Source organism: Musca vetustissima, unplaced genomic scaffold (assembly GCF_032173495.1).
Source record: "Musca vetustissima isolate MV318-11 ecotype Yass unplaced genomic scaffold, APGP_CSIRO_Mvet_v1 utg6932, whole genome shotgun sequence".
NCBI lineage: Eukaryota > Metazoa > Arthropoda > Insecta > Diptera > Muscidae > Musca > Musca vetustissima.
Window position 1 is genome coordinate 17,420 of NW_026879163.1, and position 19,698 is coordinate 37,117.

Here is a 19,698-nt window from a genome sequence, read left to right on the forward strand (position 1 = left end):
AAAGTAACCTCAGGTCGTGAGGATTTTTTTCTATTGAAAAAAGTAACCTTAGGTCCTGTGGAGATTTTTTCTATAGGAAAAAGTAACCTCAGGTCCTGTGGAAATCTTTTTGTATAGAAAACAGTAACCCCAGTAACCCTGGGGAATTTTTTTATAGGAAAAAGTCACCTCATCTACTGAGGATTTTTTTCTATAGAAAAAAGTAATCACAGGTCCAAAGGATAGTTTTTTTTATAAAAAATTCTTAAAACAAAACTTTGCTCAGGTCTTGAGGATAGTCATGACCTCATCCTCATGTCCAGAGTAGTTTTTTCTTAAGAAAAAAGCTCCTCAGGTCATGAGGATAGTTTTTGTTTAAAAAAATTTCCTCAGGTCTTGAGCATAGTTTTTTCTTTGGGAAAAAATATTCTCAGGTCCTGAGAATGGTTGTTTTCTTTAGAAAAAAATCTTCGGATCCTTAGGATAGTTTTTCCTTTAGAAAACTATTTCCTCAAGTCCTGATGATTGTTTTTTCTTTAGAAAAATAAAATAATTCCTCAGATCCTGAAAATAGTTTTTCCTTCAGAAAAAAATCAGGTCAGGTCCTGAGGATAGTTTTTCTTCAAGAAAAAAGTTTCCTCAGATCCTGAAGTTTTTTTTAGAAGAAAAATTCCTCAGGTCCTGATGATAGTTTTTTCTTGAGAAAAACATTTTCTCAGGTCCTTAGGATAGTTTGTTTCTAGAGATAAAAATTCCTCAGTTTCTGGGAATAGTTTTTTTCTTTAGAACAAAATTTCCTCAGGTCTTGATGATAGTTTTTTCTTGAAAAAAAAAAAATTTTTTCTCAGTTCCCGAGGATAGTTTTTTTCTGGAGATAAAAATTCCTCAGTTCCTGGTAATAGTTTTTTTCTTTAGAAAAAAATTTCCCCAGGTCTTGAGCATAGTTTTTTCTACTGAAAAAAATTCTCAGGTCCTGAGGATATTTTTACTGTAAAAAAATCCTTAGACCCTGAGAACAGAAGTAAAAAATCCTCAGGTCTTAAGCATTGTTTTTTTCTTAAAAAATTCATCAGGTACTGAGTAAAGAAAAAATGTCCTACAGTCCTAAGAGTTTTTCTATACAAAAACTAAATAAACTAATGAAAAGCCTTGTTAAGTATTTTGCAGTGTTAGGCAATATTTCTATATTTATAGCATACTTTTAGGCTGCCATTAGCTTTTTTTGATTAGGTTTTTACAGGTCTAAATAAATTTTTCTAACAAAACTTCTTTTTTTTTAACAATGTTTTTAATTTTCCCGCCCAACACACCTCCAATCCACAATTTTCTCCCCACCAAACTGTGAACAATGGAAATCGGAAAAATTGTTTATTTTCCCGCCCTCAACACAAATCAAACAGATACCCGATCCTCAAATCGAAATGATATTCCCTCCCTATATAGCACAACCATGTAAATTACCCTGTTGTCGACCCATGTCGTCATCGGTGCCACGTTATAGTAATGCATCTGGCCTAAGTGTTGCCAATAATAGTTCTGCTGCTAGTCCCGCTGTCGCTGTCAATAAGGCGGCGGCATCATCTGTCAAGCGACATAATTCATTTAACACAACAAGACATGACTTTAATCGAAATCGCCATGCGCAACAACATTCGGACTATCATGACGAAGACGATGACGATGATTGTAATGACTTGATACCACCTAGGCCTCCGGATGCCTTGACAACTATGAACAATGAATTACCTAAACAACAGCGTATTACATCATATGAAATGTTACCCGCACCACCCCAAATTATCAAACCATCCTCCTCAATGCCAAATGGTTTACCAAATTCAAATTATTCGTTTAAAGATGATCCGATAAATGGTAGCGATGAGGGACTCCTCACCGACGGTGGTGGTGGTCTGGGAGACTCACAATATCGTGGTTCTCAAACGGAAATTATAATGCCTCAACGACCATATCGCAGTCATTCGCGTAGTACCTCAAAATCGTATAATGTATCCAATTCAAATTTAACCACCTCGACCACATTGGCTTCATCCACACTTTCGAATCTCTCCAATAATTCGGCAATGCAAAATAGGTCAGGAGGTTATGGTTTGAATTCATATGGTAGTAATAGTAATAATGGCGGCGGCGGTGGTCATCAAGGTTTACGTTACACGAACACCAACAACAACAATAATAGTCGTCAACAAAATCTAGAGCCACGTACCACCCCCTATTACTATCATGAATTAATGCAAAAATCGGCAGTTTTTGATTCCGATTTAAATTTATTAAATGCCGACAACTCACCTATCACAACATCGACAACCGAGGCCAATGATTTTGATGGTGGTGGTGGACAAAATCATTCAACATCAAACATTCGCGGTTAGTTGTCAATGATGGGTGGTGGCGGGGGCGGCTCCTCCTCCAATGAACAAAATCTAGCCTCCCTTAATGGCAGCCTGGATAATGTTCTCAAGGCAACTCGTAAAAATTTAGATGATCTAATACTAAGTAGTAATTCATTGTTCAATAGTAATTCGTCGTCGGCACATCATTCGTCAAATGATTTACTTAACAACAACACGAACGGGAATAGCAGTAGTGCCAATACCTTGGTTGATGATGAACAGCATCATCACCAGCAGCATCATAGTTTAGGCTATATACCACCTCATACGAATAGTGGCCATTATAATAGCAATGCCATCCCGCAATCGAATCCCATACCAGCTACTCGTAATGTTTTAAGCTCGAATTCCTCCATACCATTACAGTCGTCATCGACTTCGTCATTACATTTGTCCGCGGCCACGGCAAAACGCAATAGCAGCCACCAGCATCATTCTTTACATGCCAGTAATTCAAACATTTACAATAGCAACAAAAGCAACAACAACAACCACAACAACAATAATAACAATAATAGTCATCATCCTAATTATCCGAATGAAAAATATGTTGCATGAGAGAAATGTTTTGAATAAGTTCGATGGAACATTTTTTTCAGTGTTGAAAAAAATTATGAAATGTATGCAGGGGAAAAATTTTTTGTTTGTTGGAAATCATGTGAAAATTTTCGGGGTCCGGCAAATATTTTTTTCAGAGGTCTGGATTTATTTTTTTTTTTTTTTTTTTTTTTTTTGATAAAAAATAACATTCTCTTACAGAGGCATTTTCTATGGGAAAAAATCAGATTTCAATTGCTGAGACATATTATTTTGTTTTACAGGAAAAAATCCGGCTTCAGTTACTGAGGAAATAAAATCCTACCATACTTTATCTTCCGGAATTGGGTACTAAATGTTCCTATTGGAGTCTTATTGGATAGAAAATCTCTCTACTTTCTTTATAAAAAAAATACCCCTGTCTTGCGGAGAATTTTTTCGGAAGGAAAAATTCTGTTACTGAGGAATTTTTTCTGCAGGAAAAATCCGGCCTCTGCTACTGAGGATTTTTTCTTCAGTAAAATCTCCGGCTTCAGTTATTACTACATTTTTTTCTTCAGGAAAAAATCCGTCTTTTGTTACTGATTTTTTTTCTGCAGGACAAAAAATACCACAAAAAAAAATCATTATTCGGTAGTTTAACCGAACTTGCTCTAATTTGATATATTGTATTCCGATTGGTTTTTTTTTTGCAGGAAAAAAACCGAACTTAGCTATTGAGGAATTTTTTTCTTCAGGAAAAAATCCGGCCTCAGTTACTAAGGATTTTTTTTCTGTAGTAAAATCCTCTTACTGAGGAATTTCTTCATCAGGAAATAATCCAGCCTTTGTTGATTTTATTCTGCAAAAAAAAAAAAATCCTACGAAAAATTATAAAAATTGGACCAAGTTTCAGAACCGATCACATATGACGGTACCTCCAATTATTCGATATTTTGGTGATTTTCGACACTTTTTTCAAATCAAATTAGCTTTTAGCCGAATATCTGGGCCTCAGTTCACGGAGGAATTTTTCTTTTATAAAAAAATCCTGACCTAAGTTTTCTGAGGTAAATTTTTTCTTTAGAAAATAATCCCGATATTAGCTCAATGAAGTATATTCGGTTTTATTTTTATAAAAGAAAATCCGCTCCCAAGTTCGCCGAGATATTTTTTTTATAGAAAATAATCCCGATATCACCTTAATGAGGTATATTCGGACCTCCTTTTAATGGGGCAAAATTTTCTATAGAACACAAATCTGGCACTAATAAGTGAGACTTTATTTCTACAGAAAAAAAATCGGACGTAAATGTCCTATAAAAATTCGGACTAATTAGTGAGGCCTTATTTCTACAAGAACAAAAAACGGACCTAAATTTCTAGGCTTAAAAAAGTTCAATGATGTATTGTTTTCAATAGAAAATAATCCGCATCTCAACTTAATGAGATATATTCGGACCTCCATTTAATGAGGCAAATTTTTCTATAGAAAAAAATCTGACACCAAGTAGTGAGGCTTTATTTCTATTGAAAACAAAACGGACCTAAACTTCTAGGCATTGAGAATCAGTTCTAATTTTTTCTATAAAAAACTCTGCCACAGTAAGATTTATTTTCCATATGACTTTCAAAAATTTATTAATTTGAATTTATTATTAAATATTTTGAAACCAAAGAACATGATTTCTATAACAAAAATTCCACCCCTGCAATATTTCAAGCATGACGTTTTTTGTTTAAAACATAGCGATATTTAAAAAAAAATCCTTTAAAATTTTATTTTTAATTTTATATATTTATTGTATATATAACTAATATAAAAAGAAAAAATCTAAAACACTAATACCTAAATGTTGCATGCTGCATTTTGTTCAAGTAGTTATTTTTATGTTATACAATACCCCCCACGCCCCCTCTCCTCATATCCCAAAAAAAAACTCATCACATTATAATATGTATTTTTTTATATATAAATTATCCTTTTAGAATTTATTGTAACTAATTTTTTCTTATTAGATGTAATACAACCAAAGAATTTATTTTAAAATTTATATATCTACAAATTTGTTTAAAAAAAAATAATGTTGCTAACTTAATTGTTTTTTTCGTTTCATCTTTTTTTTTCTTTTATTTATATATCTCGAAAATACACCCAAATAAACAAATCAAACAACAACCAACAATCAATCGAAACATCCATCCATCCATCCAAACATCATCACCACCACCATCTCACAATCAATCACCAACAAACATATGGTCATATATATACCCTATATCCTGCCCGTTATATCAACCGCTTAAACAACAAAAAAACAATTCATTATCCTCCCTATATTTTTTGGCGACTCAACTAACCTTTCATCCAAAAACCTGTGTCTTTGTCCGCAAAAAAAAAAACAAATTAAATTATTTTTACATTGTGTCCGTCCTTATCTGAAATGTTATTTTGTTTACGTTACATTTATGCTATTACGTTCCGTTTACGTTACATTAAATGCTTGGCAATCAAACGTATTTTGTTCTCCTGTTTTTGTGTGTGTTTTTTGGCGATCATTTCCTTTAATTCCGTTTCCGTTACGTCAACTCTCATTTCTTAACTACATTTACGTTACGTTACGTTTGTTGCTATTTAATTTTGGAAATTACAATATTATTTTTTCTGAATTGATTTGAATTAATTGAATTCCTTTTTGAAACTAATGCTTTTCCCTCAAAAAATCACGATTTTATTAATTCAAAATTTGAAAAAAAAAACACAACCACAACACCCACTCCCATCCCCTTCCTTATCCCTAACAAATCCTTATCCCATCTGGATTTCTGACACAATCTGACAAACCAAACAACAAAATATCGGCACATATGAATTCCCAACCCTAAAGCCTGTTGAGTCCTTATCCGATGACTTCCTATTCCCAATGACCTCAAATCGTTTGTCGTATGCATCAAGTCCTGAATCTGATTTGGAATTAAGTCCCGGCCCGTCGACATCATTATCTTTGGGCAATTTGCCACAGTTGGTAAAATCCAATTCGGATCCATCGATTGCCACAAATCAGGATAACTTGGATAGGGATAGAGACATAATTGGTGAAGGATTACCACCTCCATATACGGTAAGCGGAAAATCTCTCCTCCCCCAAAACAAATAAACAACAACAATAAAAACAAATAACAATAATAATAAAACACAGGTGCTACAAACAGAAATTATGAAAATTCAAAATCGAATGGCAAAGTATTCAAACTCTAATTTAAAAAAAATATATTACATTTTTATAAGTGGATAATTTATACCCAAGATACTAAAATCTAACCTAAAAATAAAATAAATCCTTATTATATGTCAGGGAATCGATTCATTTTGTTCTTCAAATTAAAAAAATTAACATAACCTCAAAAAGCAAGACAAAAAGAGATTGAAAAAGTTTATTCTTAAAATTTAAAAAAAATCAACATAACCTCAAAAAAAAAAAAAAAATAAATTCCTATTATATGTCAGGTAATCGATTCATTTGTTCTACAAATAAAAAAATCAACATAACCTCAAAAAGCAAGACGAAAAAGAAATTGAAAAAGTTTATTCTTAAAATAAAAAATTTAAACATAACCTCAAGAAGCATAACCTCAAAATAAAATAAATCCTTATTATATGTCAAGGATTCGATTTAATTAAAATTAAAAAAATCAACATAACCTATTACATCTATGTCAGGGATTCGATTCAATTTATTCTTAAAATTAAACAAATCAACATAACCTCAAAAAGCATAACCTTAAAATAAAATAAATCCTTATTATATGCCAGGAAATCGATTCAATTTGTTCTTAAAATTAAAAACATATCAACATTACCTCAAAAATCAAGACGAAAAAGAAATAAAAACAATTTATTCTTAAAATTAAAAATTTCAACATAACCTCAAAAAGCATAACCTTAAAATATAATAAATCTCTATTATATGTCAGGGAATTGATTCAATTTGTTCTTCAAATTAAAAAAATCAACATAACCTCAAAAAGCAAGACGAGAAAGATATTAAAACAATTTATTCTTAAAATTAAAAAAATCACCATAACCTCAAAAAGCAAGACGAATTAAATAAAAACAAAAAAATCGAATTAAACCTAACCTTAAAGCTTTTTAAGGCATCATGTATAATGTAACCTCAAAATAAGAAAAACCGATATTATATATTTAATAGAGTACAGGTTGATATTACATATATTATTACTATATCGGGAATTTGATTCAATTTCCTCTTAAAAAATTAAAAAAAAAATTAACATAACCTCAATATGCAAAACGAAATAAATAAATAAAAAACTCCTATTAAACCTAACCTCAAAGCTTCTGGAGGCATCATAAAGCCAACAATTTACAAAAAATGAGCCTCAGTTCTAGAGTTTTGAAACATTGCAAACCATAATCACTATACGAAATTTGTTAATTATCTATTATAGGACCTTAGGTGCACCAATGGTCCTGCAATCGGATCGACTTGTGTATGGGAACTATGTCTAAATCTGAAATTATTTTATTCCCACATGACACAAGTCATTCTAGTTTCAATTTAGTAGGCTGTACAAAATTTCAGGTCAATCGGACTGGATTTGAGTCTTTTGTGCGCCATTTACATTAAATCGGACCTATTGGAGTCATATCAAAATTTGTACCAATTTAAGTCAAACCTGACACATGTAATTCTAGACTAATTTCGGCATTCCTTGCCGGATTTCGTATCAACCTGACAAACTTTGGGACTTTCGTTCACCATGTATATCAAATCGGACCGATTTATATACGTTAGTCCTATCTAAATCAAAGTTTGATTTAAATCAAACTTGAAACATTCTAGACTCAAAATTTCATGTCAGTCAATTATAGGCCCTTAGATGCACCCAAGTACATGAAATCGGATCGTACTGTGTATGGGAACTATGTCTAAATCTGAAATTATTTTATTCCCACTTGACACATGTCATTCTAGTTTCAATTTAGTAGGTTGTACAAAATTGCAGGTCAATCGGACAAGATTTGAGTCTTTTGTGTAACATTTACATGAAATCGGACCTATTGGAGTCATATCAAAATTTGAACCAATTCAAGTCAAACCTGACACATGTAATTCTAGACTCATTTCGGCATTCCATGCCGGATTTCGTGCCGATCGAAGCCAACATTTAAAAAAAAAATGAGCCTCATCTCTAGACTTTTGAATCTTTACCAACCATAATACCAATAAGAAATTTGTTTTGTAGCACTATGTAATAAACAAAATAAACTCTAGTAATAACAAACAGCTAAAAACCCAACAACAACAACAAAACATGCTTTCATACTACACATACATACAAATATATATATGCATATTTAAAAAAACAACAACGTATGTGCATGTTACTCTATTTGTTATAACAAAAAACGCCCTAATAATATTAAAAAAAAAAGCTTAAAATCAATATCCTCCCTAAATTTAAATTCCATAAAAAAGAAATCGAAATCAAATTCAATAAAAAAATTGTAACCAAAAAATAATCATTACTAATCTCGTATTAACATCACGTATTTTGTTTTTTCGTTTTTGTTTTCCAAATTCTCTATTGCATTAGATTCCCTTTGATCATTCCAATACTACTCAGCCTCCACCGAATCGTCGTCAAACTATGGACACTAGTAAATATGGTGGTTACTCATCTAATTCTAATCTTCTTAATTCTTCTGATCCCTCAACACCATCGACACGCCCCCAGTCTTTGTATGGTATTAACGCCCCCGATCTACCACCACGCATTGATCGTCAATCAAAACCAGGTCCAAATGATATTGTGGTCACAACATCACCCAGTACCACAAACACACCATCACGTTCGAATAGTTCAGGTGGTACATTGGGTCGATCGGCACAGGAGCGGCTCTTTGGCAAGGCCATTGTTAGTGATGATGTTCAGGCGGAATATATTTCAAGGAATGCCGCAAATGCTCTCAATGCTGCAAATGCGACAGCTGGTAGCAGTGATGCCACCACCTTGGATAGACATCATGCCTCATTGGAAAGGCAGGCAAGATTGAATGCTGCCGCTTCACAATCGAAATTACCCGGTGTCCCTCAAACAGCATCGGCTGCCATAAATACACCACAACAGAATGGTTCCAGCTATGACAGTGTCTCCAGTTATGATTCATATAATGCCTCACAACTGACCATGCAAAATTTGGGACGTTTGGGTCCCAATGCTCCCGATGATCTCAAATCAGTGCCAAATGTTAAGTAAGTTTTAATAACACACACACATTTTTTGTTTTGAAATAAATATTAATGTAATATTTTGATTTTGCTAGTGCTGGACGTCCATTGCCTCCAGTGGGTATGGGTGGCCAAACAGCCGATTATGCCCGCACCACTCACGATCATCGTCAATATGCTGGCGGTCCCAATGATCTAAATCGTCAAAGTAGTCCTGGTAGACCACCATATCATGATATGAATGCTGCAAGAAATATCGGTAAGTGAATAGATTTAATAAATATAAGTGTTATACAAATATTAAAGTGTTATACGGGCACTAAAAACATTATTCCTTAGACCTCCGCAATCCATACTCTAGGAGTGTACCTCAGTCGGCAACACCGACTTACACATTTTTTTTGGTTTATATTACTTTTCAAAAAATCTGTTTTTCACAATTTGGTGTCAGTCGGACAAATTGTAGGGTCTTAGGTGCACCAAGAGCATCAAATCGGATCGAACTATTTATGGGAACTATGTCAAAATCTGAACTGATTTTATTCCAAACATGACACAAGTCATTCTAGTTTCAATTTAGTTGCCTGTACAAATTTTCATGTCAATCGGACTAGCTTTGAGTCTTTTGTGCACCTTTTACATGAAATCGAACATAATTATGCATAGGAGTCATATCAAAATCAGATCCGATTTAAATCAAACTTAACACACGTCATTCTAAACTCATTTCCGTATTCTATGGCGGATTACGTGTCAATCGGGTTAAAATTTGGGGCTTCGGTGTGCTATTTACATAAAATCGGACAAAGTTATATATGGCAGCTATATCAAAATGTGAATCGATTTGGCGCAAACCTGGCATACGACATTCTAGACTCAATTTGGTATTCTATGTTGGATTTCATGTCGATCGAGTTAAGATTAGGGCTTATGGACACCATTTACATAAAATCGGAGCTATATATAAATCCTAACCGATTTTAAGACACACGTCATTGTAAACTCAGTTTAATATTTTGTGCAGAATTTCATGTCAATCGGACATACATTGGGTCTTTGGTGGACCATTTACCTGAAATCGGCTCTATTTATATAAGGGAGCTATATCAAAATATAAACCGATTTAAATCAAACTTGACGCACGTCATTCTAGACTCAATTCGATATTCTCTGCCGGATTTCGTGTCAATCGGGTTAGCATTTGGACTTTGGTGAACCATTTATATGAAATCGGACTATGGGACATATTGTAACTATATCAAAATTTCATCCGATTTAATGCTACTTGACGCACGTCATTCTAGGCTCAATTCGATATTCTAAGTCGGATTTCGTGTCAATCGGGTTAACATTTGGACTTCTGTGAACCATTTATATGAAATCGGACAATGTTATATATGGGAACTATATTAAAATTTCATCCGATTTAATGCTACTTGGCGCACGTCATTCTAGGCTCAATTCGGGTTAACATTTGGACTTTGGTGAACCATTTACATGAAATCGAAGCTAATTATATGAGGGAGCTATATTAAATTCCAATACGATGGAGCTACCTTAAATTCTTTACCGATTTAATGATAATTTGGCATGTGTCTTTCTATTAGGTAGTATATGCAAAATATCGTGTCAATCGGACAATTGTGTGGTCTTTGATGTACCATTTTACTGAATCGGTCCAATATATATCATTTCAATACAGTTCATCCTTAAGCCAAATACACCATAAACACCTCAGAACACAACCTCTTTAAATTGATATATTGAAAAATATTTATATTTATTATATGTATATTTATTTTCCAGATCCCCGTAATGGCACACCCCAACGACCATCGAATTTGGGCCTTGAGGGCAGTCCACGTAAAGTCGAAACCAAAACCGATTATGGAAAATATAGGTAAGTTTTCAACAACATTTATCCTCTAAATATCTCTTCTGCAAATCATTTCTCACATTTTATAAGTTTTTAAAATATTTCATTTAGTTTTAAACTATTCTCTTTATAAAATTTGTATATATAAATTAACCACTTAAAAATAATTTCAATTACTTTTATTTTCTTTCTTTTATTTATTAAACAAACAAAAAACTAACTGCATGCCAACCAAACAAACAACTCTCTCTCTCTCTACTCTACTGAATTAAAAAAAATCTAAAAAAACAATTGAAACGTAACTATAAAACAACAAATTATTCTTCTTTGTTTTATTAAAAATATTCCCACCTTCTCTTTTATATTTGTTGTTATTGTTGTCCGTCCCTTGAATAAAAAAATTCGTATTAGATATCACTTCCATATCCATCCCTTTCATATACATTGTCCGGCAACGGCACTACAACGTTTAACACCATCTACAACAACTTCACATATCCTGACAAAAACAAAACAACAACAACAATGTAGTGCCATGCCATCATGCATGCCACCACCCTCTAAAATAACTTGGCGTAATTGTCAAAGGCCAATCTCGGCCTATGTTATGAATAATGCCAGTTATACTCCAACACCATCTCCAGCACAATTTTGTAGCGTTTCAAGAAGTCGTCGTCGTCCCATTGTGCAAAATATATCCATTTACGATACATTAGTTTAAAAATAAATAATAATTCGCCACTTGTAATGTCTGTCTATATCTTTCAATTCTGTATGCAATTAAATATAGAATATTATTTACGAACATTTTTTGTCGAATAATTAAAAAAAATGTGGTTTTATTTTCGAAGAAAAAAATCAAACCTATTGTCCAGCGTCTTCTCTTCACTCCTTTACTCCATTTATGTTGTTTTTTGTAGTTGTAGTTTATAAACAAACATATATTTTTTCGATTTTTTCACAATAATTAATTTTAATTCTAATTGTTTTGTTTTATTTTTTGTATTGCTCTTTTTCATCACCTCTTCTCATCATCCACAACGTTTTATTTTTATGTTTTGTAACTGAACATCCATTTGTTGTCATGTCTCGTCCTGATGTCGCATTGATCCTCGATTTGTAATGTTCTTTTTTATTGTTGTGTTTGTGATATTTGTCGTGCTTGTTCATGACAGTCGCAATAACTCTGCCTCACAAGCCGATTACAATAAAATACCCAAAAATCCGGGTATGCCTCATATGGTAATACCACCACCAAATGTCAATGGCAATATGAACGGCAATGCTGGACCACAATCTGCAGCAGCAGCAGGAGCGGGAGGACCATTCAAACCTGTGCCTCCACCAAAACCTAAAAATTATCGTCCTCCATTGCAAAATTCTGGAAATGCCATGGGCCCGAATCAATGGGAAAATCAGGTAAGTTATTAAAAATATATATTTGTTTCTTCGAAATTTTAAGGGGGATATTTTTACTTTGTGAAAGTATCTACATATGAAAAATTCTCCGATCTCGCAATCGTTTATGATGGATCTTATTTATAACATCCTCCATAAACTGCATACCATACTGTGTTAGAGGATATTCTGTATTTATGAATTTGTATGGAACATGCAAAAGGATAGATAGGTCCATAAATATTCTTATGGATATACGCTTTTTTTATTTTGTGACATAATCTAAATTTCAAAAAGTCTCCGATCTCGCAATCGTTTATGCTGGGTCTTATTTATACCCTCATCCATAAACTGCATACCACTACACTGTGTTAGAGAATATTCTGTATTTATGAATTTGTATGGAACATGCGAAAGGAAACATAGGCCCATAAATATTCTTGTGGATATAAGTTAGGTCACCTTCTATATTAAATCCGTCCGACTGTTCATGTAGCTTTGTTAACAAAATGCAGATCGAATTTATTTTCCAATTGTTATGAAATTTGACACGGGAAGCTCAGCGACGAAACCTTTTGTTCGATTTTATGTAAATGGTGCACCAAACACCCAAAGTATGTCCGATTGACACGAAGCTCTTAGCATTAGCCACCGACATTAGACTAGAAACAATATAGATCCCTCAAAGCTCCAGCGCTTGTCCATTTGGCTTAAAATTTGCCATAGACTTCCGAATTAAGTGCACAATAATATGTGTCAATTTTAATTTATATCGGTGCAGATTTAGATATAGATACCTCATATAATTTGAATCACATGCAACTCATATGTGAGAGTTTCATGTGATCGAAAATCGAAATATTCGTCCGATTTGCTGCTATTAATTTTTTTTACAATAAATTTTTCTTTTTTCCCCTCAGGAACCTGGTTCACCACGTTCACCCAATGGTTTCTATTATCCACCGGCACCGCAGCATCATCATTATGGTCAACAAACGCCTGGATCTCCACATGCCAATGCAAATATGCAGCCAACATATGGTACAAATAATAATTATGGTCCACCACCACCAGCTGGATATCCAACGGCAAATGGTTACAATGGTAATGCCACCACGCATCATTATAATGGCGGTAGTGGTACCGGTCCATATATAGCACCACATCGTGGTATGCCACCACCAATAGGTATGTATAGACAATACATTTCCAAAACCTTTACACAAATAATAAATAATTAAATTAATTTTCCTTCAGATTTAGCTGGTAGTCGCGAACAACGGGGTTCAGCATTTGAATTATATCGTAAACCACAAATTGGTACAGCTGGACACCATCACAACATGAGGTAAGTGCCAAACAATATATATTTTTTTAATTTTCTCCATGGAATTTATTTCCAAAACAACGAATTGTTTCTTAATTTCGTCCTCCATATCCATTTCCAATCGACCCTTCTCTATTCACATTGTGTTAACGAAAAATGTTTTTATTTTTGTTTATTAATAACATAACATCTTCATAAATCGATAAATCGTTTTGTCATTTGTGTTGTCGTTTAAACACTGAACGAAAAACCGCCAAACATTCCTTCAAAACATCGGGTTAAATGGTCATAGTGTTTTTGTCATTTTGTTTTTTATTTAATCTAAAATATATATATGTTCATCATTTGTTTCGATAAAAACATTTTTTTACCAAATTATTTAAAAAATTAAATTAAAAAAATAGATTTCATTCATCAACAATAGCCCATAATTATTGAAAATTTATTATTCATCAGCCACACACACACTTAAACAAACAAAATTTGTTATATCTTTTATTTTGCAATAACCAAACAATAGAAAAAAAAATAGAATGCTTCCCTAAAAAAAATTCAAATTCAAATAAGGATTAAAATGTATTTGTATAACAAAAATTAAATGAAATTAAAACGATTATAAATAACTTTGGCAAATTGTAATTTCAATTTAAAATTCCATTTTTTTTTCAAAACAATCTAATGGAAAATGTCCTCAATAATGTGTCCGTAAAATACATTGTGGTTTCGAAAGTATTTAAAAGTTATTATCTGTAGATGTAGATCAGATGAGTTCAATAGTCCTAGATTAATTCATACGTTTGGACTACATTTCTACCCGATTGAGATGAAATATTGCACAACATTCCAAATTGAGTCTAGAATAAAATGTGTTATGTTTTTTTTTTAATTCAGTTCCGTTTAAGATATAGCTCCCATATATATTTTCGTTCGATTTAATTTAAATGGTCCATCAAGGACCCTACATTTGTTCGATTGTCATAAAATTCTATATGGATTGTCGAATTTTTTATAGCCACCCCATTCTATAATCAATTCGACAATCCATAAGTTATAAATGTATATCAAAATCGGTTTAGAATTTTATATAGCTCCCAAGTATAATCAGAACTACTCAAAAATATATTAGTGCCCCAATAATTCCCTTACTCTGTCTAATTGACACCCAAGTTTGCATAGATTATTGAATTGAGTATAGAATACCGGATACGGAGTTTGATGTAAATCGTTTAGTTGTAGACATAGTTCTCATAAATATTTTCATCTGATGTTTTGAAAATTGCGCACGAAAGATGTTACGCCCCTAAATGTATCTGATTAACACGAAATTTTGCATAGATATTTCTAGAAAAATTAGCCATATAACCGTCCTCAAGTATTGCCTTTGACTTGACAATCCTATTTTTTAGTTTTTATTTGTCTACAACTATGTCTTGACAGTTATACAGAAAGAGTTAAAATATTCTAAAACTTCGAAAAAATATCGTGAAATACCTTATCACAATAAAAAATCCTTATCTGAATAGAATGCTATTTTTTTTCATTATCGATTTTTTTTTATCAAACGAAAATAAAACATTTTTCGGGTTAATATGATTTGAACCAAAAAAAAAAACACTCTTACACTTTTAAAAACATACATACAAGAAATAATCATTAATATTACACTAGTTTTTTTCTTTACCAGATCCATTAAATACAATTAAAAACTTATTTAATTTATAGTTTTAAATAAAAGAATTTGCTAAGGTTTTGGTCTCTTTAAGATTTTCTCCAAAATAACCCCCATTTTTTCTTAAACTAACCCATTTTTTTACTCGAGTCTAGCTATAAAATTATATAATTTTAGTTTAATTGAATCTTCATATATGTTATGGGTTACGGGTTCTTTTTTGCTAACTCCCTTCTACTCCCACTCCACTGTTGTTATGGTATGGTAACGAATATAAAAATCTTCTTCTTTATATTCTTCTTAATTCAATTGGTATTTGCAAAATAAAGTGAGAAATACAAATTTGTTTTTGTTTAAGTTATGTGATAACTTATAAAGAAAATTATTGTTTTAAAAACCAAATATAAGTATTTAATTTCGGATTTTTAAAACAAATATAAGTATTCAATTAAAAAAATTTTAAGGTTAGGATGTATCAATGAATATTTTGTGAATTTGTTATTTTATTTATTTTTTTATATGATTGATTGTAAGTTTAGTTACTAAATTTGTACAAGTATTGAAAACTTATAAAAGTATTTTTTGAATTATAGATATATAGATTAACAAAATTGTGTCAAGTTGAAGTTAGGTTGAATGAATTGTTTTAAATTTTATTTTTCACAATACTTGTACAAAATTTACCATAGGGTATACCCTCAATCCCCTCATATGTTCTCCCAGAAAATATATATACAATTCCTATTTCAAAAATCTAAATGAAATACCAAACAAATTCTAAACCCCATCAACTATATATATAAAAAAATCTTTAGCGAAATGGAGTCATATGAACAACAACACCACCACCCCCATCAAGACCAGCAAGAAATCTATGATGATTATTATGCAATGCAACAACCACCGCCGCCACAACATCCACCACCTAGATCTAGATCGGCGCCTCGCTATCCACATGAACGTCCACCACACGCTCAAGACCCCAATTATTATGATTATGGTGGACAGCCACCGCCACCTTTGCCTCCAGCACATCCACATCATCAGTATTACAATGAAAATGATATGCCACCACCCTTGCCACATAAAACCAAAAAGAAATCAGTATTGAAATCACCATTGACGGCGATTAAAAACGCATTTATGAAAAGTACCCGGCCGCTACGACGCATAAACAGTATGTCCGATCCCGATAGGAAACCAAGCAAATCGGCTCTGCGTAGACAAAATTCTATGCTAGAACGTGGCATGCAAAGGCCCTATTACCCGGATGAATATCCCACATATCCGGCAGGATTTGAAGACCGATATTATGGTGGCAGTGGTCGTGGACGTAGTGTACCACCAAATGCCATGCGCGGTCGTGGGGATCAGTATTATGATCAAGTGCCACATAATTATGGCACCGTACCATATCCTCCACACCATCATCAACAGCAGGATGTTATGAATAGTACCTATCAGAATTTAGGTGAAGAAGATATTTATGGCCATATGGGAGGAGGAGGCGGTACAGTACCCGGCCGAGATCGCATGTCACGAGAGCGTTCCTATGACCCATATGCTGCTGGTAATTATGCCGAACAGGATGACATATATGCCAATCGTGCTTGCATCGATTTGGAGCGTAGACAAATGGAAGCTGCCCAAAATCGTAATGGTAAACGAATCATGAGACGTCATAGTACCACAACAGCTGATCGGTCACAGGGACGGCGACCTCTAATGCCAGCCAATCCGCCCGCCAATTACGAACAAGATGATATATATCAGAGTAAACAGGGAGCCTACATGTTGGATAATCAACGTCGGGCTCCCAATTCAGAGGTAATGTCACGCAGACGGTTCTATCCCGGCGCAGCCAATGAACAAGCCGAAATCCATGAACCCGTCTATCAATCTCGGCGCGAAATGCAGCGTGAAATGCAACGCAGTCATTTGTATCAGACCAAAAAAGAAATGCAAGATCGCATTACCCAAGGCAAGCGGGAAATGGAAAGGGAATTTAGCCCTCAAAGTGGTGGTAGTCAATCGGAAAAATCCGATGATAAATCCGAGAAAGAACCAATCTATCAGACACGACGTGAAGTTAAGGAGAGTGCCCTAAAAACCAGAGCTCAACTGAGAGAGCAAATATATCAGACAAGACGTGAAACACTAGACAGTATGGCAGAGCCATCATATGTTTCTAAGAGAGATATGGGTCGACCGGAACCCATATATGAAACCAAGGAAGAAAGTATTCTACAATCGAGGGAAAATGAAACCGATGAAAAGAAGGAGGGTAAAACGGAAATAAATACCCAAGCGGAGATAAATCATGAAACCAGACCCTTGAGTCCTGTAACAGACTTACAAAAATCTTCGGATACCGTAATTGAGGCTGCTGCCGCAACCTCTGCACCCTTGGCCAGAAACGATGAAGATGATTTAGAAGAGGCGGAGGGTACAGAGGCCAAAGATTTTGATAGATCTGAAATGCCCACGGTAATTGAAAATAAACACAATCAGGCTATGCTGGAGCAAACAGCCATTGAAGCGAATACCTTGAACAATGATAGTCATGATATATCCGATGATGTTTTTGAAACACCACAGGCAGTGTCCTCACCCCTGGTGGTGGAGGGACCACCCATAGAACCCTTAGAGCCACCAAAACCCACCCTGCCTCTGACACCACGTTCAAGTCGGGCACCTTTTCATATTTCCAATATTTTGAAAAGGACGGGTCCACCACCATTGAAAAAAATCAGTGATAGTCGCACCTCAATTGAAACACATTATACATCACAAGCCAGTCTGCCCGTAGGTCCACCAAATGCCACCAGCACACCATATACAAGTAATATGTCATTGCCAATAGCTGGCCCCGTGCCAACATCTGCACCAGCCGCAGCCTCTATACCCGGCAAGGGATCATTCCCCACGCAACCCCGCGAGCCAACCACTTGCCGTGGCATATTCGATTCAAATGGTGGCACACTCGCCGATAATGTATGGAATGTTTCATTAGAAATACCACCGGGAGCCATTGCGCCCGGCGTACGACAGGAAATCTATTTTACTGTTAGTGATCCACGTATGGGTCAGGCTGTTGGTGGTCCACCATTGGATATGGAAAATGGTTTGTTCCTTTAAATTCTCTACTTCACTCCCAATTACCAACACTACTATTACTACTCTCTCTCTCTCTAATATTATTTTCTCTGTCTCTCTCTCCTTGACTATTTACACATGTTTTTCTTAACAATTTAAATGTTTTTTAATGTCTTATTATTTATTTTTTTAAACAACTTAATAAAAATTCTTTTGTTATATTTTTTCACATTTATTAAAAATTTCATTTTTTTAATATTTAGTTTTGTATATTTTTTATATATATATTTATGCAGATATTTATACAGATGAAAATGTATATTTTTTTGTTTTTGTTCGATATTATTTATTTTGCATACCACTTGATGTTTTTTTCTCTGTATCTCTTTATTTTTTTCTTTGGTTTTTTAATAACTAAATATAATTTTATTTAATATATATTTTTTTTAATTTTACTTTTTGGCATGCCTAAAAAATAGACCTTTTACTAATCTCCACATACATAACTCACCTAATGCATGTATATTTAAGATAAAAAGATATTTTTATAAGCAAATATATTCTAAAATAATCAACATATTATATAGCCAGTTCAGGATCTATAGGCCCTCTATTGCCAATTGAAGACATATAAGTCATCTATATCCACTAAAAACATATATGTCCTCTTTGGGAAATAGAAGACCTATAGGTCCTCTATAGAAAATATAACCCATAGGTCTTCTATAGACAGTAAAAGACTTATAGGTCTTCTATAGACAGTAGAATACCTATAGGTCATCTATAGACAGTAGAAAACCGATACGTCCTCGATAGACCGTAGAAGACCAACAGGTCCTCCGAATTCAACAGAAGTCATCTATGCACATTAGAATGGCAATAGGTCCTTTATAAACTGTGGAAGACCTATTTGTCCTCTATACACAATAGAAGATCTAGATTATCTAGCAATAATGGAGGACTTCTATAAACAGTAAAAGTCCTTCTAGGACAGCTGGATCCTTTTCGTTTTGCCACATAAAAAAATTTTCTCTAGCAAATAAGGATTTTTTTCTAGGAGACAACTTTAAAGAGAAAACAAATCCGTCTTAAGTTAATGAGGCAGTTTTCCAAAGAAAAAAATTCGTCCACAGTTAATGAGGCATTTCTTCTTATACAAAAATTTACCTCAG

At 33.6% G+C, this 19,698-nt stretch overlaps 1 protein-coding gene across 1 annotated transcript in view; it reads left to right on the forward strand.

The window, feature by feature from the left end:
- Positions 1-19,698, forward strand: part of LOC133323964 (uncharacterized) — a 35,204-nt gene that overhangs the window by 14,170 nt on the left and 1,336 nt on the right. The window contains 7 exon segments of the mRNA XM_061532865.1: positions 5,795-6,028; positions 8,526-9,184; positions 9,256-9,419; positions 10,967-11,060; positions 12,212-12,455; positions 13,355-13,782; positions 16,246-18,554. Of these exon segments, the coding sequence (XP_061388849.1) occupies positions 5,795-6,028; positions 8,526-9,184; positions 9,256-9,419; positions 10,967-11,060; positions 12,212-12,455; positions 13,355-13,782; positions 16,246-18,554 (4,132 nt within the window).